Source organism: Zalophus californianus, chromosome 3 (assembly GCF_009762305.2).
Source record: "Zalophus californianus isolate mZalCal1 chromosome 3, mZalCal1.pri.v2, whole genome shotgun sequence".
NCBI classification, from domain to species: domain Eukaryota; kingdom Metazoa; phylum Chordata; class Mammalia; order Carnivora; family Otariidae; genus Zalophus; species Zalophus californianus.
Genome location: NC_045597.1, coordinates 122,984,160 through 123,008,667, shown reverse-complemented (window position 1 = coordinate 123,008,667; position 24,508 = coordinate 122,984,160). Strand labels below are relative to the sequence as shown.

The following is a 24,508-nucleotide window of genomic DNA, read 5'->3' as shown; positions in this document are numbered from 1 at the left end:
TTTATTTATTTTAAAGATCGAGAAGGATTTTAAAAAGTCTTTTTGGATGGATGGATGGATGGATGCATGGATAGAAGGCAGGAGGGAGGACAGATGAACGAATGGATGTCACTGAAATTAAGGGAGAAAGTAGTTCCCCCTAGTTTGTTAATTTTACAAATCTAAGGAGAGAAGCTCAGTAATTATTTAAAAAGTAAGAAACTCCATTCACCCACTGACATAAATCGAGTGTGCCTCTTTGTGAACGGTTCACTTATTAATTGGACAAATATTTATGGAACATACACTGTATTTGGCACTGTGGGGTTGCCAGGGCTACATCCTAAACAGGATGGACTTGTTCTCTCGGAGGAAGTGGGCAGGGCGGCTGGGTTGGGAGGGAAGGTAGCCTGTATGGCAATAATGCTCTGGGGTGAGACTACACCTCCATAGTGGAAGTCTAAGGGCTGCAACAGTAAGGAGAAGGGAACCCATGGAAACGCTGACCAGGGAAGTCAAAGTGTCAAAGAGGAAACAGCTACATCTTAGTCTAGGATCCTTAGCAGCAGTAACAAAATTTATTCCAGGTGATTTAAACCAAATACAAAAAAAAAAAATAGGTTGGGAGGAGGGGTGGGGTGAAAGGAGAGGGATTCATTATAAGGATGTAAGTGTGTCTCCAGAAGCCAAAGCAGGGAGAGCAGCTGGGGTGGACAAAGAATTGGTCAGAAACTGGAAAACGCTCGGGTACCTGGGCTGAGGCAATAAAGGGTTTCACCAAGCCGAAGAGGGTGGAAAGTGTAAAGTCCGTGGTAAGGGTGGGTGCTGGGACATGAGATTGGAAACATAGGTTAGGGTCAGACTGAAAAGTATAGTAACACTTGCTTGCTAAGACATTATCCTGTGCGCACAGGCGAGACTCAGAAGCAGGTGAATTATATGATCAGATATGTTTTAGCCATGTGTCCTGGATGGAAAATTGGTGGGTTTGGGGGTTGTGTGTCAGATCCTTGTCAGATGGCAGAGCCCTCATAAACATGGGAGGGAGGGGCATGAATGGCTCTGAGGGAGTAATGACTGTAAGCTAGGCAGCGAGTGACACTGAGGAGAGCCTGCATTCTGGATTCAAATCCACACCCACTATATACTGGCTATGTGAACTTGTGTAAGCTATTAACATCTTTATGTCTTGTTTACTTCATCTGTAAAATAATAATTTGTAAGGTTCTTATGAGGATTAGGATAATAAATGTCAATTGCCTAGGATATTGCCTGGCACCTAGAAGTAATTCAGTAAATTATAATCATTAGCTGTGGCTGCCATTAACCATATAAGAATACAGAAGTAAAAACAGACTTAGGGAGGGAGAGAACTTGTTTTGTTCTTTTCATGTTTGGGGTGAAGATGTCTAGAACACATTTACAAGAAACTGATTGGCTGCTTCTGGGGAGGTGAATTGGGGAAATGGTGGTCAGCTTTCGAGGGAGATCTCCATTTCGCTTGATATCTATTTTAAAAATAGGATAATGAGACATTTAAAATTTTTTTATTAACATATAATGTATTATTTGTTTCAGGGGTTGCACTCACCATAGCACATACCCTCCCCAATGTCCATCACCCAGCCACCCCATCCCTCCCACCCCCCTCCACTCTGGCAACCCTCAGTTTATTTCCTGAGATTAAGAGTCTCTTATGGTTTGTCTCTCTCTTTGGTTTCGTCTTGTTTCATTTTTCCCTTCCTTCCCCTATGATCCTATCTTGGTTCTCAAATTCCTCATATCCGTGAGATCGTATAATACTTGTCTTTCTCTGACTGACTTATTTCACTTAGCATAATACCCTCTAGTTCCATTCACATCATTGCAAATGGCAAGATTTCATTTTTTTCTGATGGCTGCATAATATTCCATTGTATATACGTATATATACCACATCTTCTGTATCCATTCATCTGTTGATGGACATCAAGGCTCTTTCCATAGTTTGGCTATTGAGGACATTGCTGCTATAAAAATTGGGGTGCATGTGCCCCTTCGGATCTTTGGGGTAAATACCCAGTAGTGCAATTGCTGGGTCGTAGGGTAGCTCTATTTTCAACTTTTTGAGGAACCTCCATACTGTTTTCCAGAGTGGCTGCACCAGCTCTCATTCCCACCAAGAGTGTAGGAGGGTTCCCCTTTCAGGATAATGAGACATTTTAAACTTCACAAACCAGAAATTGAGAAGACAGGTGATTTCAGGAGATAATTAAGGAGCACACAGGTGGAGCATGAATCCTTGGAAGTGGATGAGGGGGACCACAGAGACTATATCCAGAAGAGGAGAAACTAGATCTAAGGCTCAACTACGTTGCTTCTCAGACACGAATCTCTGTATTTTCAACTTGTATACATCATTGCCTCTAGTTTCTGTACGTCCTCAGTTGCCAGAGTCTTTTGATTCTTCCCTTCATAATGTTTGACAGTTCTCTCTTCCTTGCTACCAGCCAAGCTTAGGCATTTATTACTTCATGTGTAGACCGCTGTAGTAGACTGCTACTCCAGTGTTCTACCCAAACTGCCCTGGTCCCAAATTGACCTATTTCACCTCTGAATTTGCATGTGCCTTCCTTTCCTGCTCTATCTCTTTTCCTCCTTGCTCTGCTTCATAGAAAAATAGGGTGAACATTACATTTAGCTCAAGTGCTGCTACTTACCTGAGGTCATCCTGTCTCACCTGCCCCGGGAGAGGTACCTCTGTGTTCTACTATTCTTGGAACATCATCCACATGTGCCATGAGCTGTAGTTATCTATATACATTCTTATTACCTCTGTTAGCTTAAGAGCTTCTTGAAGGAGGGGCTGCTTTCAACAGCTTATTATTCTATCCTCTAGGGGGACTTCAAGTCCATGTAAAATGCCTCATTAGCTAAAATCCGTATGTGACTACCTTATCATAGCAAACAGTGTCTGTTGACATTTAATATTCGTAGAAGAGGAAAAAGGCCCAATCAGCTATAAATGAAAATAGAAATTGAGCCACTCATATTTCAATTCCCACTTAGAATCACATTGGCGGAAACATTTTCTAATTCTGCTTGAAATAGAAATCCAGCCTTGGAAGGAGAGTTCAAGTGATTTTTTTGTTGTTGTTTTTTAAAGTAGGGACCATGTGTTTAAACACAATTTACATATTGCTGAATGACTGAGAAACTGAATGTTTGTTTAAAGACCAATGCACAAGGTTGTGGTTTAGGTTTATTTTAAACAATGATTGTCTATACTTTCTAATTCTAGCTATCAGTAATGAATCAATGATAGTACTGAAAGTAAGTTTTCCCCCATCTTTTAATAATTTCAATGTGTTATATTTTGACGAGTAGGATATTCTCTATACCTTGTGTGGGAAACTACAGATATACTGGAAAATGATAATGTCAAGAATATTTGGACATTTTCGGGGCACCTGGGTGACTCAGTCATTAAGCGTCTGCCTTTGGCTCAGGTCATGATCCCAAGGGTCCTGGGATGGAGCCCCGCATCGGGCTCCCTGCTCAGCGGGAAGCCTGCTTCTCCCTCTCCCACTCCCCCTGCTTGTGTTCCCTCTCTCGCTGTGTCTCTCTCTGTCAAATAAATAAATAAAATCTTTAAAAAAAAGAATATTTGGACATTTTCTTTTCTTTTTTTCTTAAGATTTATTATTTATTTGAGAGAGAGAGAGAGAGCATGAATGAGCCCAAGCAGGGGGAGGGGCAGAGGCAGAGGGAGAGAGAGAATCCACAAGCAGACTCCCTGCCTGAGCATGGAGCCCAACTTGGGGCTCCATCCCAAGACCCTGAGATCATGACCTGAGCCAAAATCAAGAGTTAGCTGCTTAACCAACTGAGCCACCCAGGTGCCACTGGACATTTCCAGTCAAAAAACAAACAAACAAACAAACAAAAAACACCTCAACAGAATATAGTCACTATATATACCAAGTTTATAGGCATCTACCCAGAAAAAACAAGTTAAACAGCTTGAGGAAATATGGAACTAAATGATAAAATGTAATTTAGTTCAATGAATTGCTACTTATTTAAATGTATTTTATTTCTACAGATAATTTCTGACCCTAGACTCCGTTTCGAGTTAGCGCTTCGAGAAGCTGGACTTCATAAAACATTTTATGCCAAAGAGATATTTCCAAAAATCAGTCCTCGAAAACCTCCAAGAAAGGACATGGAGTCTACTGTATTTAAAATCTAGAGTTCATCTGCAAATCCTATTATATGTAAATAAGATTTTTCTTTGAAAACAAATGTTTATATGGATAACAATTACTACTTTCTAAAACCTTTTTAAATATCAGATATAGAAATCAAAGCATTCATTAAAACATCTTTGTCTTTTATGACTCAGAATTTCATAATGTCATGCACTATTTCCCGTATCTTTGTTACGTCTAATAGTACTAAATTCAACAAGACTATGAGACATAATTATGACACATGTGATACATATATTATCATTTAGTAAATTGCATATTGGAGGTTAAATTATCCCATGAAAAGAGCTCAAAATAACCATTTGCAAGAATTATAATTTATGTTGCTAGTACCTGCTGAAGTTCATTTCTGCTTGTTATTTCAGAATTTGACTTTTTAATTATGGAAACTCCATTATCATTAATACTTCTCTTATTTCTTGATTATTATAAGAGGAGACTCAACCTTTCTCTAAATTTAGAAACCAATTTGGTATACCATGTTTACTGCAAACCAATCATCCAAACAATTTCATTTTGCAAATTAGCCTGTAAAAATAAATTAGAAATTAGGAACAGCATTTCAAGCATGGGAATATCTGTTTTGGCTTGGAAAAAATGTATTTGTATGGTTGTTTAGAAGAAATATTTTAAAATTTATAATTTAAATGCTATCAAAATTCCAAATTATTTAATATCTAGATGGTATTATAGATAAGGAGCATTTTTTTTTTAAAGATTTATTTATTTTTAGAGAGAGAGAATCTCAGGCAGACTCCCCACTGAGCGCAGAGCCTACTGCAGGGCTTGATCCCACAACCCTGAGATCATAACGGCAGCTGAAATCAAGAGTCAGCTGCTCAACTGACTGAGCCACCCAGGTGCCCCAGATAAGGAGCATTTCAAATAAAACTCAAGTGTAGGGGTGACTGGGTGGCTCACTTGGTTAGCGTCTGCCTTCAGCTCAGATCATGATCTTGAGGTCCTCGAATCGAACCCTGCGTTGGGCTCCCTACTCAGTGGGGAGTCTGTTTCTCCCTTTCCCTCTGCCCCTCCTAACTCCCCTCACTTGTGTGCTCTCTGTCTCTCTCTCAAATAAATAAAATCTTAAAAAAAAAAACCATCAAGGGGCGCCTGGGTGGCTCAGTCGTTAAGCATCTGCCTTCGGCTCAGGTCATGATCCCAGAGTCCTGGAATCGAGCCCCGCATCGGGCTCCCTGCTCCGCGGGAAGCCTGCTTCTCCCTCTCCCACTCCCTTTGCTTGTGTTCCTGCTCTCGCTGTCTCTCTCTCTCTCTCTGTCAAATAAATAAATAAAATCTTTATTAAAAAAAACCGTCAAGCATATATTTCTTGCTATTTAAAAAAAATTGATTATTTAATCAGAAGAGCAAGTCATTGTTGGAAGTTGCCACCGTTACTGTTAGGAAGACTACCTCCACCCCTTTAAGCTCTTTTTCTCTCCGTTGCAACTCCCTGCCATTTCCTAGGCATCTCTAGCCCAGGGGCTGTAGTAACTGCAATAATGTAAAAAAAGACAAAAACCAGTGTGACTAGTAGAATATTTGGCTTCATGATTATTTCCAAGGTGATGGGAATAAATAATGTAGCAAACACAGCTCATTAGAATAAACCTTCACTAAAAAGTCTATGGGCAAAACCCCTTATCTCTACCCACAAGTCATTATAATGACCTCCCAGTTCAGCCTTTTGCATCATCACATCTCATAATAATAAGAAGAAAAGGAATCCTTAACAAGACTCAGGGCAGTGAGCATTGGCAACTGTCTTGAGGATGTCTCCCACAGTCACAATTTCCTTTATGGGCCCTCGATTTACTTGACGCAAAACTTCAGACCATAAGCCATGAAAGCCCTGCTCTGTCAGAGCACGTCCTCTCTCTGTGGCAAGACATATTGTGGTAATGTCTCTCTAGTGTTCCTTCCTTATCTGTAGGGATGTTATTCTGCCTCCTAATCTGTTTTTTTTTTTTTCACATTAACATTAAGATCTGATTCTTCCTTTGTTCATTTATACTTAACATTTTTTTCCTTAACTTTTAGAAATAATTGTAGCTCTAGATAATCCTTCTAACTTCACAGATCTATAGTTCTCTCTTTTGTTCTATTTGTGCAGTGTTCGAAAAATTTCGCAGCTTGCTTTCTGGAGCTATGTCCTCCCCTAATTTTATCTGGACCTGCTATTTCCTTTGACACTGCTGTTCCTGTGGTGCTCAATTTGCATTCTCCTTGCAACATTTTCTCATCGTGATGGAACTTTGTCCTAGAAGTAAGTTTTGACTACTTAGTCTGGGACTTCATGGGACCCAGACTTCTGTGGCCCCTTCAGAGTTCACTGCAAACTCTTTATGCTCATTCATTATTAAAGTATAAAACCCCTCTCAGCTTTCTGAAGTTTCCAGTGAGTACTTCTTGGCTCTTTAGGGTTCTCTGGTCTGTCTGATGTCCCTTGCTTCCCTCTGTCCTGCAAAGGTGTTGGTATAAGCAGGTCTTACAGCTGTCAGTGGTTAACTCCTTTACCCATTCATATTTTGTAGTATATGGGAATTCCTTGTCACCTACTGTTGAAGACTATCCCCATGGGTGTTTGGCTTTATTGTGCTATTATTTGTTTCTTTTTATAGACTACTTTGAGGAAATTAAAAAATTATGCCACTTCTGCTGTCATCTTCCCAGAATCCCCAAAACTGAATTCTTGATCCCAATGGCCTTTCTTGCACTAAACAAGCCCACCCCATTTCAGTAATGGCACCACCATCCACCACAGATGCAAACGTGAAATCTGAGGGTCACTCAGGCTGCCCCCTCTCCCTCACTAGTAATAACGAATATATCAAGACCTACTGACTTTCTGGCTTCCACACTGGAGCCATTCTTCCAATGGAAGATACGCGCCATGCTTTGGGGCCATTCTCACATTTGGGGATTATCTCACATTATGTACCCATTTCCCAGAGTAGATGCTAGCAACTCCATTTTCCCGGTTCTCATGGTATATATTCTATGCAAGTGAATGCACCCTTTTGAGATTTCATTATTAGAGAGCTATGTGAGAACCCAAGAACCCATTTTCTGGTGAGGTTAGTAGTGGAGGCTTTCAAGCTTTGGGGAGTAATGGTTGCATAGCTGGTAGTCTCTAGCAGTCAGTGTAGGTGATGACTGTAGAGGTGCATGGGACTACCAGAGCAGCAGTGGGTCTCCATGAAGCAGTTTCCTGGTTAGGGTTGAGCATCTTCCCAGTCGGATAACCTCAAACACAGACTCTCTGGTCTCCCAGAAATACCTAACACTCTTTAATAAATTGCTTTTCTATTTAAACTAGCTTATGTCAGTTTGCTACTGTGGCAGCAGGGATACACTGATCTTTCTGTAGTTGCTGTTATGCACCAAGCACAGTCTCATGCCCTCCACTGATCTGTCTTTTAATATGTCCTCTCAATTACCATCTCCCCTCTCTTCAGAAAGTAGGAAGAAGAAAACAGTTCAGGCTTTTTTTTTTTTTTTTTTTTTGTCACCTTAATTGTTGAGTACTGTTTTTCACAGCAATGATTTTCACTCTAAGGAGAGACCAACTAGAAATTACTTTCTCTCTCCTCAAAGAGTTCAGTGCATTTCCCCATATCCAAAGTCCCATATAGCATTTTTAAAAAGCATAAAGAGCCTGGAGCTTCCTATATCTGGTATATATTTGCTTATTTTTTATGGAGCCTGTATTTTCTTGGGTTTTCTTTTGGCCTCGTTAAAACAACTCCATCATCTCCTTAGCTGTGATAGATTTTAAGTTCAGGACACAGAGGTAAAGTATAAAGTCATTTTGAAGGTAAAGACATTTTTAAGGAAACTTGGGGAAATTAGAAACTTTTTAAGATCAAGACTGTGTTTGGCTGGAGAATCTACGATACAGAATTTTTCAGATCTCAGTCAGATCCTAGGAATGATGAAGTTTCACCTAAGGAGAGAAAAAGATCTGAGAATTCTGTTTCTGACATCCGATCAATTTGTTTTGGAAAAATGTTACATGCTTCCTGATGCATTTGAAGATGAGCACTTGCTAGATTACTGCTGAGTACCAGAGTGGTCCTGAGGGGGAAAGTTCTCAGGAACTTAGACATTAAGCATTTAGGAAGAGTGAATATTGCACTTTGAGCCTCAGCGTGGGACTGGATTATAATAATAGAATCCATGAACTGTGTGACCTCATGGAATCAAGTCTCAATCCTGAGAGAGGAATATGGCATCAAATCTGTCCTGTTCTTGTCATGTTAAAATCTCTAGAAAGATGTTTTCCAACCTCCACAGCAATTCCTCTTTTTACACGAACAAGTGCCTGTGTTCTTTTTCTTTCCTATCTTCAACAGCATTTGAGTCTACATTTTTCACTGCTTAGCCTGATTCAGGTTTGTATTTAAGTACATGTTTTAATGTCACTGTAGGCCTTACTAATTTACCAGGTGCCTTTTTTTCCCCTCAGAGAATGTATTATTTTGTATGTGGGAATGTAAGCGTGGGGAAAGAGCAGTTGCATTATTTCCCTCTGTTTTGCACATTTTCCCAGACACGTCAATATTACTTAGCACCACATATGCTTTAAGTTCCTAATATTTATAAATAATTTCAAAAACAATTTGCTTACATTTCTTTCGACATTTTATAAATGTTGTATTAATCTGAAATGCTTACCTTCACAGTATATTTAAAACAAATGCTGCAAAAATTGTCCTGTTACTGTTGAAATATTATAAATTAACTTAATTTGGGAAGATTATTAAAAGTAGTATTTATTTTTAAACTTACCAAAATGAAATAAAACGTTCCTTGAAAGCAAAAATAACTGACTTGCTAAAGGAAATCCAGCACAATGCAACATGAATCTATGTCCATGTGGATTAGGACACTGCTATCTGGAAAGAAAAGATCTAGATAAAGTGAAAATATTTTTTCATCCATATTATTATATCAGTATAACATAGTTGCTTAAAACTGGCTTAAAGGACCAGCAGAAGTCTTGGAGCTTTTTTATTTTTATGTCTCTAAACAATTATCTCCCCCCCCCATTTTCTCAATCCAAATCTATAGTTTAAATCAGTTCAACAAATATTTACTGAGATTGTGGCATAAGATAAAACAAAATTACTACAAAATTGCCACATTAAAAAGAATGAATGAGGATTGTGGTGGTGGCTGCACAGCTCTAAATATTCTAAAAACCATTAAATGATACACTATTTTTTTTCAAAGGACTTATTTATTTTAGAGAGAGAATGCAAGTGAGTGGGGGAAGGGAAGAGGGAGAGAGACAATCCTCAAGCAGATTCACTGATGAGCCTGGAGTCCACAAGGGCTCGGGTTGGGGCTCCATCCCAGGACCCCGAGATCATGACCTGAGCTGAAATCAAGAGTTGGATGCTTAACCGACTGAGCTACCCAGGTGCCCCTCAATAAAACTGTTTTTTTTTTTTAAGATCTTATTTATTTATTTGAGAGCGAGAGAGTCTGAGTGGGGGGTGGGGCAGAGGGAGAGGGACAAACAGATTCCGTGCTGAGCAGGGAGCCTGATGCAGGGATTGATCCCAGGACCTCGAGATCATGACCTGAGCCAAAGTCAGATGCTTAACCAATTGAGCCACCCAGCTGCCCCTCCTCAATAAAACTGTTGTTTTAAAAAAAACAAAAAACAAAAAACAAGGAGAATTACATGGCCTTATATGAAAAGAGAACCAAGATATATTGTATAGAGGAGAGGTGGGGGCAACAACAGAAAAATACATATAGAATGATATTTTTGAAAAAAAAAAGAGTACAAAGTTCTGAAGGATAGATAAGAAACCTTCAACTGTTACTTTTGGGCTATTGGAATGGGAAGTTTGTGTGGAGTGACAACCAGGAAGTCTTACTTTTCCCTTTGTACCCTTTTTTGCTGTTTTAATGTTTACTATGAGCTTGTATTATTTTCATAATTTTATCTCTTTGTTTTTATAATTTTAAAGCTAAATATTTTATCTGGTGCTATGTGTGAGATGCCAAGAAATCTAAGAGTTCCAGAACCTGCATAAACTGCCCTGTGATAGGACTGCCAGCAGAGGGTAGAGATGGATAGGAGTCGGTAAATGATTACTGTCTCAATAACGAAATGGATTGATGGATGGACAGGTGAACTGTAGGAGTTTTGTCTTTATATGGGATAATCAACTAATAAGTAATTATCTATTGTTGCTCTGAATAGGTATACGTATATAGAGTAGAAAGACATAGTTTAAAATAATTCCCTTCTTAGGGCTCCTGGGTGGCCAGTCGGTTAAGCATCTGACTCTTGATTTCAGCTCAGGTCATGATCTCAGGGTCGTGGGGCTGAGCACATGTCAGTCTCCACGTTCAGTGGGGAGTCTGTTTAAGATTCTCTCTCTGCCCTTTCCCTTTTCCCCCTCCCCCCCTAAAATAAATAAATAAATCTTTTTAAAAAATAAATAAAATAAATCCCTTCTTTTCTCAAAGCATGCCCAGCATATGGCTGAGAAGATAAAACATCTCATATTTAAGAAAAAATACAAGTAAAAGGCAGTAGGTAGGAGAAGACTATAGAACAAGGCATTCTTGTCCTTCTTGCTACCCTCCTGGCTTGTGTTCCAACTCCTCAGCTTCTTGGGACATTGGAACAGCTTGCGTCTTCTCCTTTCCTTCCCTGCCATCACTTCCCTGTCTTAAGCAGAGAGATGAGAAAGGACTAGGAAGTGAGGGAACAGAAAGGGTAGACCAATATGAATGGGTGCAAAGATTTGTGTCAAGGGGTAAAAGGGAGTGTTATAGTAAACATTGTGCAGCACACAGGTAAGTCTGGAGTTAAAACATGAAACTGGGATACCATTGCAGAGGACTTCTGTGGTTGAACGTGACCCAAACTGCCCTCCTGGAGAAATGGAAATTCCCCTAATCTCCTACACAGGTATAAATAAAGGCAACTGCATAACCTCTAAGTGCAGGCATAGGAAAATAGGTAATAGAATATTATGCAGCAAGAATACTGGGACCCAGAACTCAGACATTGGGCATAGATGATTGTCCTAAGTGACGTGGCTTGTTGAGTGGCTTTACAAGGTAGCAGAAGTTATCTTCTGGGTGATAATGGGACACTTCCAGTAGGAAAGGATGCATTTCTGGGTGCCCTTTTGTTCAAATCTGGCAGTTTTTTTCATCCCTGCAGGCTGCTGACCATCGTCACCTCTCTTGTCTGTTCCCATGTGAAAAAAAATGATACATCATTCAGATATTTCCTTTGTGCTGTTTGTGAGTTTCACTTCTGTCATTCTCCAACCTAACCCCCTTTTCTCAGACACAAGCCCATGGACCCTTGAATAACAGCCTAAGGTGTTCAAACTTTATCATGTAGACAGTACTGAAAAATAGTTAAGCTTTCTTGGACATTGAAACGAAGACAGTGTTTCTGGAAGGCTAACATGAGAGTTGGTACAAGTTGGATGAAAGTAGGGAGAAGACTGGGACGGGGGGGAGCCCTTTATGATTAGTTAGAATAGATCAGGTGTGAGATGATGTGAAAGTGGGGAAGAGTAGGGTCTGATCCTTATCAAATGAGGGGGAAAAGAGAACTCTGAACTCATTCACTCCTTTCCCTTTTACAAAGTTCCTTTAGACCATACCCAGTGAACCACGCCTCCTAGTAGCCATGCTGTTCTACAGTCCCATCTCTCCACACTGAATCTGGATGACCTTGTGACTTCTTTATCCAACATAATGGGCAGAAGTGATGCTGTGCCGGCTCTGAACCTGAGCGTTAGGAAAGGCCCGGCAGCTTCTGCTTTTGTGTTCTCAGAAGAAAGTTACCATGTGAGAGGTCTCATCACCCTCCTGGAAGATAAGCCACACAGAGAGCCCTAGAGGATGAGAAGCTCTGTGGAGAGAGACGCCATGGGGTGACGCACTGAAGCACCAGACACTGGAGGGAAGAAGTAATCTGGGACATTCCAGTAGATTCAGGTCTCCACATGACTCCAGCCCCAGCCACTGTATGACTATGATGACTGTGACCATACAAGAAACCTCAGGGAGACCAGCAGAAAAACCACTCATCTGAGCCCACTCATCCCATGGAATTATGAGAAATGGCAGTACATTATTGTTTTAAGGTGGTTTATTGTGCAGAAACTGATATCTGAATCTAAATCTTGAACAAGAGATCCTGGACTTGACTATGTTCAGTCCTTTGCCTGAACTCCTAGTAGGAGCAGCCAACGTCTATTGAGCACTCACTACACACCAGTCACTGTTCTAGATGCTTTACATGTATGACATAATTTGATCTACAACAACAACAACTCTATGAGCTATGCACTAACATCAGCCATTTTATTTAATGGGGAAACAGGCACAGTAAGGTGACTTGCCTTGCCCAATCTTACACAGTTCATCAGAACCTAGATTTAAAGCCAGGTAACCTGCCTTCTGAGCCCTGAACTCTACTGCCTCCTAGTCTCAGGATTTGCCAATCTGGCCATCCTTCTGTTGTCCCAAATAGCTAGAACTATGTTGGGTCTCAATTGAAAATGATGGGACTTAGCCACAAGTCACATAGTGGTGACTCTTCTTTGGGTTTTTACCTGGATATGGAATCAAATGTATCATAATAATGTGATTTAAGAAGCACTGAGAAAGTCCCCCAGCAATCCACCTACCCTTAAATGATATCCCATTATCAGCAATAGGTGCTAAATTCCTTTCATTAGTGAAGCATTTATGAAAATGTGAATTCTCTAGAAGGGCTACACCTTGAGCCATTGTTTTCAAGGTCTATCCTACAAAACTTTCTTTCCTAAGATCTATTCAAGCACCAAATGACTTCCCAACTAGTGACTATAAAGTTTCACTTCCTTTTTATATATCAGTATTTTTGCCATTTTGTAGATTAAGACCCTATATCAGCTTGTATTTTTACCTACTCCTTTCCACGTTTCTGGAAATGCCTACATGTCCTACAAAAGTGTCCTGGTTGCAGCCTGTCATCTTAGCCAACCCTGTGGCTCCAACCATAGCCCTATGCTCTGAAGACCATCTTTTGCCATCTCATATTTGGCCTCACATAGGCAGTTTCCGTTCTCTCTCTAAGCTGGGCTCCAAGCATGAAATTTCCTTAATTCCACACGCTAATAGCTATGATCAATCTGTAGCAATTCACAAGATTTATTGAAGGCTTAGAGACTAAAAGGGGATTATGATCAGAGGAGTAAAGGACTAATATTTGAGATGTGATCACAGGCCCACTCTTCCACAGGAGGTCTCCCACCAGCCACCATTCTCCTTGGCATGGCTTGCCAGGATGTAGTAGTGCCATGATGTCATAGTGGCCTGCATCTAGGAGAAAACCCAAGTGTCTCTTCTGCCTGCAGGCAGGCTCCAACTCTGTCAGGCCCTGAGGGATGAAACTATTCCCTTGAGATTGTTTAGTCTTCCACGGTGAATAACAAAATGCACAGAAATAACAGAGAGGAAATGCTAGCAACACGTCCTTTAGAATACAGCTGGCAGATGCAGAGAAAATACCTGTGGAAATGAACCTCTGAGCCGGTGGGCTGTTTGTGTGGTGGGCATATGAGCAGTGTTGAGTCTAAGCAATGGCTGTCAATTTCAGGGACTCCCATCTAGAGCCAGGTCACGAGCTGACAAGTTTCCTTACCTGCACGCTTTGCAAACAGTCATCAGATATTCCCTCAACTCATCCTTTTACAGAGAGGAGACTCGTTTCCATCGTCTGACTCTTTTGGAGGAGTCTCTATGTAAACTTCTTCACGGTGCACAGACTGAATTGATCACATTTCAATTTCCTATTTTAATGTTACCTAGTACTGTTTTTTAATCAAATTGATTTTTCAGTCAGTGTTTGCCAGTGTGTTTGCTTGCATTGCTTCTTGCATTCTACACATTCTTCTGAGTTTATTTTTTCCCCTGAACTACATCCTTCAACTAGCTGTTCTTTCAGCAAAAATCTAAGTGTAGGATTTGTATTTTGTCCTCGTGCCTGAATAATATCCTTTCTGGGTATAAAACTCCAGGTTTATAATATTTTTCCTCAGGACTCTGAAGATACTATCTTCTAGATAATCTAGAATCTTCTAGAATTTATGGCTGCTATTGAGATATGTGCTATTAATCTAATTGTTCATTTATAGGGAATCCTGTTCATTTTTTGCATGCTTTTGATATTTTCTCTTAGTTTTCTTAGTTTCACCACAAAATTTCCATGTGTGATTTAACTTTACTTATACTGTGCTTCTTGAATATTTATGTCTTTCACCAGCTCTGGAAATTTCTGCCACTACATTTTTAAATATTTCCTCTTTATTGTTCTTCCTGTTCTCTCCTGCTATAAACTTCTGTTAGAAATATGTTGGATCTTTTCATTTTATTCTCTACATTTCTTACTCTTGCTTTTATATTTTCCATCTCTTTTTCTTTCTGTTCTATATTTTCAGATTTTTTTCAGTTCTATTTTACACTTATTCTTTCTTTAGCTGTGCCTAATCTGCTATTTAATTAATTCATTCACTGAGTTTCCAATTACAAGTTTTTTTTATTTTTGTAATTTTTAAATCTTGAAAGGTTTTGAAATTTGGAATTTCATTTGGAAATAAAATTTGCTCTTTGGTGTAATGGTTAAGACCCTATATTCTGGCATATAGACCGAAAGTGGGCCTTCCCCTGCCCCCACCTCTGCCGCAAAATCGTGTATTAAAATCCTAACCCCCAATGTTGGTATTAGGACAAGGGGCTTCTGGGAGGTGATGAGGTCATGAAGTAGAGCCCAAATGAATGAGATCAGTGCCCTTGTAAAAGAGGCTCCAGGCACCTCCCTTGCCCTTACCACCATGTGAGGTTGCACTAAGAAGATTGCTGTCTATGTCAGGAAACCAGCTTCACCAGACACTGAATCTGTCAGCACCTTGATCTTGGTCTTCCCAGCCTCCAGAACCATGAGAAATCAAGTTTTGTTGTTTATAAACCACCCAGTCTATGCTATTTTGTTATAGTAGCCTTAATGGACTGAGATGTTTGTATAAATAATGTCCTTGTACAAATTTCAACTCTACCACTTATTAAATTTGTGACCTAGAGCAAGTTATTTAACCTTTTTGCCCCAGTTTTCTTTTCTTTTTTTTTTTTTAAAGATTTTCTTTATTTATTCATGAGAGACAGAGGGAGAGAGAGAGAGAGAAGCAGAGGGAGAAGCAGGCTCCCAAGGAGCAGGGAGCCCGATGCGGGACTCGATCCCAGGACCCTGGGATCATGACCTGAGCCGAAGGCAGATGCTTAACCATCTGAGCCACCCAGGCGCCCGCCCCAGTTTTCTTTTGTATAAAATGGAAAAATACTAACACCTCGTAATACAATAATAATAGTGTTGCTGTGAGGATTAAATGAGTTAATATTTTTAAAAAGATTTTATTTATTTATTTGAGAGGGAGAGAGAGACAGTGCAAGTAAGAGCTCAAGAACAGGGGGAGGGAGAAGCAGACTCCCGTTGAGCAGGGAGCCTGATGCAGGGCTCAATCCCAGCCAAAGATAGCCGCTTAACCAACTGAGCCACACAGGTGCCCCAAAATGAGTTAATATTTGCAAAACATTTAGAAAAGGGCCGAGCAAGTGGCCAGTGCTGTACTATTAGCATCAGCAGCATCAACATTATTCAAAGTGGCCTTGTCTTTTTGCATTTCTCATTCCTGTGTTTTAATTACCTCTGTTACAGCTTTAACAATTTTAAAGATGTTTCCAGTGCTTTGGGGTTATGTTAGCTGTCCATCTTGCAGAACCCCAGTAGACTTCTTCCTTCACATAACATGATTTCACAACTGCCTTCTTTCCTTGCTAGTCATCCTGCCCTCTCAATATTTCCTTTCATTTTTTTCTTATCAGCTTCTTCCACTTCACATTAGTTTCTTTCCTTCTTTGGTAGTGTATTTCAATTCTACAGAGTCCTATAAGTGCTATGTCAACCTGCAAAGATAAATAGCCTCATTAATTGGTCTTCTACTGTCATTGAAACACCAAAGCCCATTTATACCAAGAGCAGTGCATATTGGCTTGATGCAGGAAAATTTCACTTCAAAATCAGACTTTGATCCTGTAGAAATATTCCCCGGTATCGCTCTTCTTCTCTTCTCTCTAGTGAGTATTTTAGATTTAATCATTCTTTCTGATCGCTATTGATGTGTTCATCATATTTTCTCACGGCATTCATGACTATGATGAACTGTGCTTTGAAAAATAACCTTGGTTGGCTACACTATCTTGAGGAAGAATACCCAGACAGGCTAATGCTAAGATTCAGACCTCCTTGGCAGATATATTCCTACACTGAAGACAAGAACATTAGGACAAGCAATCTCTCTACTGGTAACAATTACCATACCCAATTCCTTTGCTCTGATTCCCAACTTCCCATGTAACCTTCTTAGAGGCCATGATTCCTCCTATAGAACAGAGGCCCGTGTAGAAAGGCCAACCTGCAGGCATGATCCTATCAGGTCACATAGTATGAACTTTCTCTCTAAAAATCAGTAAATTAGAATTTGGCATCATAAAAACCACAATATAGACCTCACTGAGCCTTTGCTTTTAAAAAATTGTAAAATATGCATGCCATAACATTGACCATTGTAACCTTTCTTGAGTATCCAATTCAGTGGCATTATGTACATTCATATTATTGTGCAACCATCATCACCATCCATCTCTAGAACTTTATCATCATCCCAAACTGAAACTATACCCATTAAACAATAACTCCCCTGTCTTCTTTCCCTCAGCCCCCGGTAACCACTATTCTACTTTCTTTCTCTATAAATTTGAGGTAGGTACCTCAGATATGGAGAATCATGCAATATTTGTCTTTTTGTGTCTGGCTTATACCACTTAGCATAATGTTTTCAGGATTTATCCATGTTGTACTATGTGTCAGAATTTCATTGACCCTTTTTTAACATACTGAATTTTATACATTTTTCCTTTCTGGGAAAGCTAAGTTTTATTAGTCACAAAGCCAGAAAGCGTTTTATCTGCACAGATACTGAGACCATGGTGGATATTTCTCCCTCATCAGCCCTTTAGATGCCATTCTCTTCCATAGCTGCTGCTCTGGCTCTGTCATGCTTGAACTTTCTTTTGCCTTTTAGCAAAAGAAAGACTTTGGAAACACATCATCTTCACATGAAAAGGGAATTTTTATTCTGAAATATGTAAGCTGCTTAACTTATTAGGTGAAAATGTGAAGGCACTGACCTTCACAAGTAGGGGAGCTGACTAGTCTAACAAGAAAATGATGTCTTTGGTGGCCTTAGCTTGTCTTTAATCCATCTCTGCCCTCCCCACAACCTTGGGATATTGTGGAAGGTAGCGGTCAAGTCTTGGTCATTTACACGCAGACACAGTTCCTTGTTACGGGTACTTGTCTCTACCTCACTCCCCCTCCTCCCACTTACCTCCAACAGACTCCTCACTGGTTCTGCTCCATGCCTGTCAGCCACTTTCCTTTGCCTAGGCTCAAGGCCCCATCTCCTTAACCTGACTTGTAGGGTCCCACATAATAGAACCCCATTTTACCTTTCCAGCTCCAGCCAAACAGGACCAAACTAGAATAGTGGTGTCCTATTTTCCTTCTTTGTCCTATTTCATTCTTTTATTTTCAATGAAAACGCCCTCCCCAAAGTCTCTTTCAAAATTTCAGCCCTTAAATAAAGCTTGTCTCAAATATCCACCTTGTCTAAGAAACCTTTTCAAATCCTAGCTCCATATGATCATTCTCTCTGTTGACTCCCCAAACACTTTTATTTCTACCTCTCTTTTGGAGTCTCTCAGATAATCCTTTGAATTATAACACATTTGTCTTAGTGCCTCAAACTTAGTAGGCTATACATTGTTTAAGGAAGTTACTGTGTCTTGCTCTCCCACAACACCTATCACTATGACTTGCACAAAGTAGGTTCTTTATAAATACATTTCTTCTATCATTTGCTTGTTGATTTAAAGCAGATCTGTGGTATTGCAACCTTAAATCAATCATGGAACCAGCTGTATAACAGGTGACTTCTCTGGAGTCCCAGTGGAAGAAAGAAGAAGGCAGGACAATGAAGTGTAGGAAATATATCTGAGTAGTGGACTGGTTTCCACTGCTGATTATTTACTCAGAGTAAGTAGAACATAGATAACATTTGCTTGCCTCTTAATTAGTTTTTGTTGGTTGCAATGTTGGGAACACATGTAAATGCAAAGGACCTTAAACCCAGATGAAAAATAAAGTGATATGAAAATGAGAAGAAGAACCCAGATCTTAAATAATTCATTCTTCTTATTCTAATAGGGCATGGGGCAAAATCACATTACTCAGATGATTTCTCTAACTCCGGAATGTCCAGTGTTTCATGATGGTAATGATTAAGCTACTGTAGAGAGTAACAGATTTTCTAAGAAATTTTAGAAATTTAGAAAACACTGACCCAATCCTAAATTGCTGCCTTTTGTAGCTAATTCTTGACTAATCCTCTATAAAATGTTATATTGGTTTCTAGGTTCTTTGCTTGATGATTTTAAAATAAAAAAATAAAATTATTTTATACTTATAAAAATATTTAAATCAAATTTAAAGTTTCAGGGAGAAAAGTGGTTTAACGGTGGGCTTTTGTTCTCTAGTGAAAACTGTCATGCTCAGTGTTTAGAAAAACAAATTATAAATATCAATTCTGGATTGAGTGATACCTATCTGGGGGGAGTAAAAAAGCAAATCAGAAATGGGGAAAACAGTTGAGGAGTTAATAATGAAGTAGGTTGCAAATTATAAGTCTTTCAGTTATTCATCTTAGGAGACACTGGATGGCAGAGCCACTGGCTATTATTTTAGGATTCTTTGAAGATAGAAAAAGTCCTGAAGGACTGAGGAAAGAAACATTTATATAGATCATTTATGTTTTAAAAGGGACAAAGAGAGACCCCGATAACTAAATATTAATTTACTTAGCTCTAATTCCGAAATGAAGATTGTAGATCAAATCCTCAAAAAAACCAAGTACTTGTGGTATTGACTTCTACAGGCTCACAGGATCCTGTAGAAGAACAGTGTGGCTTTATGAAACTCAGTATGTGTCAGACAATTTTAATTTCCTTCCATGACAGGATGACGGGACATGTAGCTTGGGAGGCAAGCAACAGAAGCCATTTATCTGTCTTTTACTCAAGCTTTCAATTCTTTCATACACGTGATGCCCAGCAGCCAGCTAGGAAAATAAGTCAAGTACCATGTTTCTCAAGCTTCAAGCCCTGGAGAATTCCATGAGAACTTTCACATGTAAGAATAAACATTCTTGTATTAGAAGATTATCTTTTTAAAAGTATTCTACCCGTTAAAAAGAAAAATACCAACTTCTGTTTTGCAGTAAATATTGTAATCGAAAGATCTTCACGTGGAATGGAGTTTCTTAAGTCAGTGTTTTTCAAAACGGTTTTGGGTACCCAGATGTACTTTGGAGGCTGTATTACAGGGTCGCAGCAGGAATCAGATGGCACAAATAAAGCGAGGTACTGAGAGAGTTACTGAAAGGACTATTTACAAAGAGGGGGTCAGAAGGTAGGAAATAAAGGATGGTGCAGCTGGGAACAGCTGTTACTGGCCCTGATCTGAGGGCATAGGGGGAGCAATTACCAGAACCTAGAGAGGACAGCAATATGTCAAGGGCCACCAGCAGGAGGTCTGGACATTGGTAGGGGACACGTTATCCTGCCATGAACAGCCTGAGGCCGGTGTCTGGACCCATGAAGTTTTATGCAAAGTTGGGGATATATGTGTTAATGTGCCTCCTTCTGCAGAGTGGGCCCATAGATTTTATCAACAGTCTCCAAAATGAGTCCCAAATGTTAAGAGCTATATTTTTAAGTGATGGAAATAAAATTCAAACTGACTTTGTTATATTCCTGAATTTTATGGTTTATAGCCCTTGTTAAGGATCTACAGGGTACAAAGCATTGAATAACATTCTATAACTAGATACAAATAAGCCAGGAGAAGTTATTTAGTGTATTTTGGACCAAAGATTCAGTTTTACTGAGCAATTGTTAAGTGTGTCAGTTATTTAGTTTGTTGGTGCTTAGAGGTGAAACATGGAACTAAAGAGCTGGTCGTGGTGGGTAATGAGTTCACATAGCAAATTACATTGAATAATATACACATATTACTCTGAAAGTGGTTAAGAATAACATTTGGGCAAAATTAAGTTGACAGGCAGTTAGCTATATATTTACTTTTATCTATCTATCTATCTATCATTTTCGGTGGTTTTGTTTGTTGGTTTTTGTTTATTTTTGTATATATATCATTATATACTACACACACACACACACACACACACACACACACACACACACTTGCACTGGTGCCTGGTACATTTTAAGAGTGAATGAATGAGCACTGGGTATTATGCGCAAACAATGAATCATGGAACACTACATCAAAAACTAATGATGTAATGTATGGTGATTAACATAACATAATAAAAAAAGAGTGAATGAGTTATACACATAAGTTCATTACATATATACACACATATAAAATATATGTCTTAATCAGCTCAAGCTGACAAAATATCATGTGGCCTAAGTGAGAGAAATTTATTTTCTCACAATGCCGGAGGCTAGAAGTACCAGATCAAGATTCCAGCCTGTCCCATATCTGGTGAGCAGATGGCCACTTTCTCAGTGTGTCCTCACATGGTCCTTCCTTGGTGAGTGTGGACACAGAGAGAAAGAGAAGGAGCTTTCTGGTGTCCCTTCTTATAAGGACACTAATCCTATGCAGCCAGGGCCCTACACTACGCTCTCCTTTACCTTAATAATTTCTTACTGGCCCCATCTCCAAATACAGCCCCCCTGGGGATCAGAAATTCAACATCTACATTTCAGAGGGGATACAAAAATTCCTTTTTAAAAAAATATATTCTGTGGTGAGGACATTTGAAATTTGCTATAAGAGTGAGCCTTAAATATACAATCACCATGCTGTGATCCCCAAAATGTATTCATCTTGTAACTAAAATTTGTATCCTTTAACCAATTTAAGCAGCATCTCCCCATTTCCTTCATCTCCCCCCCCCCCCGCCCGCTCCTGGTAATCGCCATTCTGTTCTCTGTGTCTAGGTGTTTGACTTCTTTTTGTTTAACTATTCCACATATAAGTATTACTATGCAGTATTTGTCTTTCTTTGACTTATTTTACTTAGCATAATGCCCTTCAGTTTCATCCCTGTTGTCACAAATGGCAGGATTTCCTCCTTTTTATGGCTAAATAATAGTCTATTCTGTGCACAGGCCACATTCTCTTTACTCATTCATTGATCAACACTTAGTGTTTTTTTTCCCCATATCTTGACTACTCTAAAAAAGGTAACTGTGAGGTAGTGGATGGTGTCAATTCACTTGATTGTGGTAATCATTTCACAATGTATTTGTATATCAAATTATCACATTGTACACTTTAAATATATACAACTGTATTTGTCAATTATATCCCAATTATACGTGTGTTTGTGTGTGTGTGTATGCACACACATTGAGGAATAAGAGTCAAGTGAAAGAGCTTGATCTTTATAAACTATTCCAGGGGAGACACCATCTAAGAACTTGGAGAAGTTCATCTAGAGGAATACCCTGCCATATTCACAGACTATCCATTCTTCTAAATCATTGGCAGCAAATCACCAGGGGAAAATTTTTAAATAGGGCTTCCCAGTCCCATTCCCAGAGATTCTTATTTATTTGGCCTGAGGAAGGGCTCCAAATCGTGTTTTTTTTAAAGGCTTCCCTGACGATGGTAATGTGTACCAGTGTTGAGAACCACCTGGAGTAGGTGCATTGACCACCGCCCACCCCACCTTCACACTCAGGCCATCTGCTCCAGGGCCCATGCTCCTCACTATACTACACTGTGACCTCTTAGAATTGGGACTAGTTGTTCTTCTCCTAATTATTAGTTCACATTTTATCTTAGAGACACTAAATTTTTTTCTTTATGAAGCAATGCTAGCCAGCCCAAAGCCAATTTAGGACCTGCCATCTGCCAATGAATAGACTGTATGGAATGCATCTATGCATCTTGGTATCAGCTCCAGGCTCTGGGCCAGGGATGCCCCTTCCCCTCATGTTTCCCTTTTCTTCCCCACTTGTTTGAATTTATGCTATTTTGATGTGCTTTTATTATCCTTGTAAACTGTTTCTAATTATTTTAGGGAAGAAGAAGGGATATATATTTATAATGAATGAATGAACAAAGGAACAAAGATATCAAAACATGCACACAAACAACCATACATAGGAATAACCAGGAGAGAGTGTTTGCAAGCCTATCTATCTGTTCTTGAAGAGTGTTCAAGGAGGGCAAGATGAGTGGAGAAGATGGAATTAGGAGTGAAGTGAAAAGCCAGTGAGCAGACACAAGGCAGGCACAGGGGAGCAGTCGGAGAACACCTACAGAGGACTTCTCTGTGGCAGTCTTAAGGGGAGAAGGGAGACATGGGACTTTCAAATGAGGACATGCTGGGTGGTCAGAAGCCAAGTTCATGAAAAAGGATGAATGTTCTCAACACAATATAGGAATGAGAACAAATCAGTATCTTCCTAGTGTAACCTTAGTTCGAAGGGAACAAGAAGGAAAGTTATGTTGGGCTGAGGGGGAATTAAGCTTGGAGACCTTCCTGAAGGTGATGAATCTGGATTTGGTTGTGACAGCAGGGAAAGCCATATGCTATAGGGGAAAACAAGAGGTTCTAGCCATCGCCACAACTCTACACTGATGGTACAGAGGATTTTCCTCCCCCAAAAAGTGAGATGGGAGGGACAATCGGGGGAGCCCGGCCGACAAGGGACTGACTAAGGTAAGGATGAATCTTGCAAAGATTGGGCATTTTGTAAGAGTTTATACAGGACATGCTAACAAGAGGATTCCTTCTTCATTTAACGAATATTTATTGAGCACCTAGTATGTGAGAGGCACTGTTTTAGGTTCTTGGGATACATCAGTAAATAAAACAGGTAGACTTTGCCCTCGTGAACCTTATAATCTAGGCAGTAGACATTAATCAAATAATGACCCAAATCACAACATAATTGCAAGGTGAGTACTTTGAGGAGGCTGTAGAAGGGCTGTGGGAAGCTGTGGGTGAGGCTGGCTGGGAGGGCTCCAGTTTGAGGACCAGGAAGGTGGTGGACAGATTGGAGAAATATTTAGGAGAATCAATTAATAGGATTTGTCGATTGACTGGAAGGAGACAGAATCATCAAAGAGGTCTCCCAGGATCCTGGCTTGTTCAGCTGATACTATTTTCTGAGATGGGAAATAACTAGTGGGGAAAACACACATACACAAACTTAGGTAGGCGGGCACACATACCCGCACACTCCTAGTCAGGAGCTGAGAGGATGATTAATTGTAATTCTTCTCTCTCTTTCATAACCTCCTCTTCTCCCAATAAAAAGGAAAATAAAGGCAATTTTCCAGGATCTGACAGGTAAAAGTTAAACCTGAAGGCTTATGGAGAGCACTACGAAGTATTCCACGTGGTCTACAAAGATATGAAACAAAATGAAAAGCTCACTAATGACTGCAGTGTTATTCTACATTACTTTCAGCTCTGATCTTTGTATCTGACGGTCGATTATTGGGGTACCTTAAAAATCACACTCCAAGCCTATCAATTGCCAAAAGAAGTCCTCAAACTGATGCACCCCTCAGGGGGGTTGTTTATTGTCAGTGATTAAAAGACAATCCTTTTTTTGGGGCGCCTGGGTGGCTTAGTTGTTAAGCGTCTGCCTTCTGCTCGTGTCATGGTCCCAGGGTCCTGGGATCGAGCCCTGCATCGGGCTCCCTGCTCGGCAGGAAGCCTGCTTCTCCCTCTCCCACTCCCCCTGCTCGTGTTCCCTCTCTCGCTGTGTCTCTCTCTGTCAAATAAATAAATGAAAATCTTTAATAAAAAAATGAAAAAAAGAGAAAATCCTTTTTATCTGAGCAGGAGCAGCCTCCTGCAGACTCCACCAGCCTAGACCATGTTGACCACCAACAGGGAAACCCACCCTGCCCCTCCACTCTGTCACCCATGTTGCAAATAATCTTTATTATGATTGGAATTAAGCTTTATTTGAGCCACGACCATATAAATCTGTACACAACACTACACACTATACAAGCATGTCAGCCATCCTCCACCCATCCCCCATCCATGCTTTAGAAACCCTTCAGGGGGGGC

At 39.9% G+C, this 24,508-nt stretch overlaps 1 protein-coding gene across 1 annotated transcript in view; it reads left to right on the top strand.

Moving 5' to 3' along the window:
- The window catches only part of CCDC148 (coiled-coil domain containing 148), a 236,888-nt gene extending 231,968 nt beyond the window's left edge, over window positions 1-4,920 (top strand). Inside the window, exon 16 of the mRNA XM_035726921.1 lies at window positions 4,064-4,920. Coding sequence (XP_035582814.1) covers window positions 4,064-4,210 — 147 coding nt within the window. The 3' untranslated portion in view covers window positions 4,211-4,920. The remainder of the gene's footprint in view (window positions 1-4,063) is intronic.
- Window positions 4,921-24,508: the final 19,588 nt, after the last annotated feature.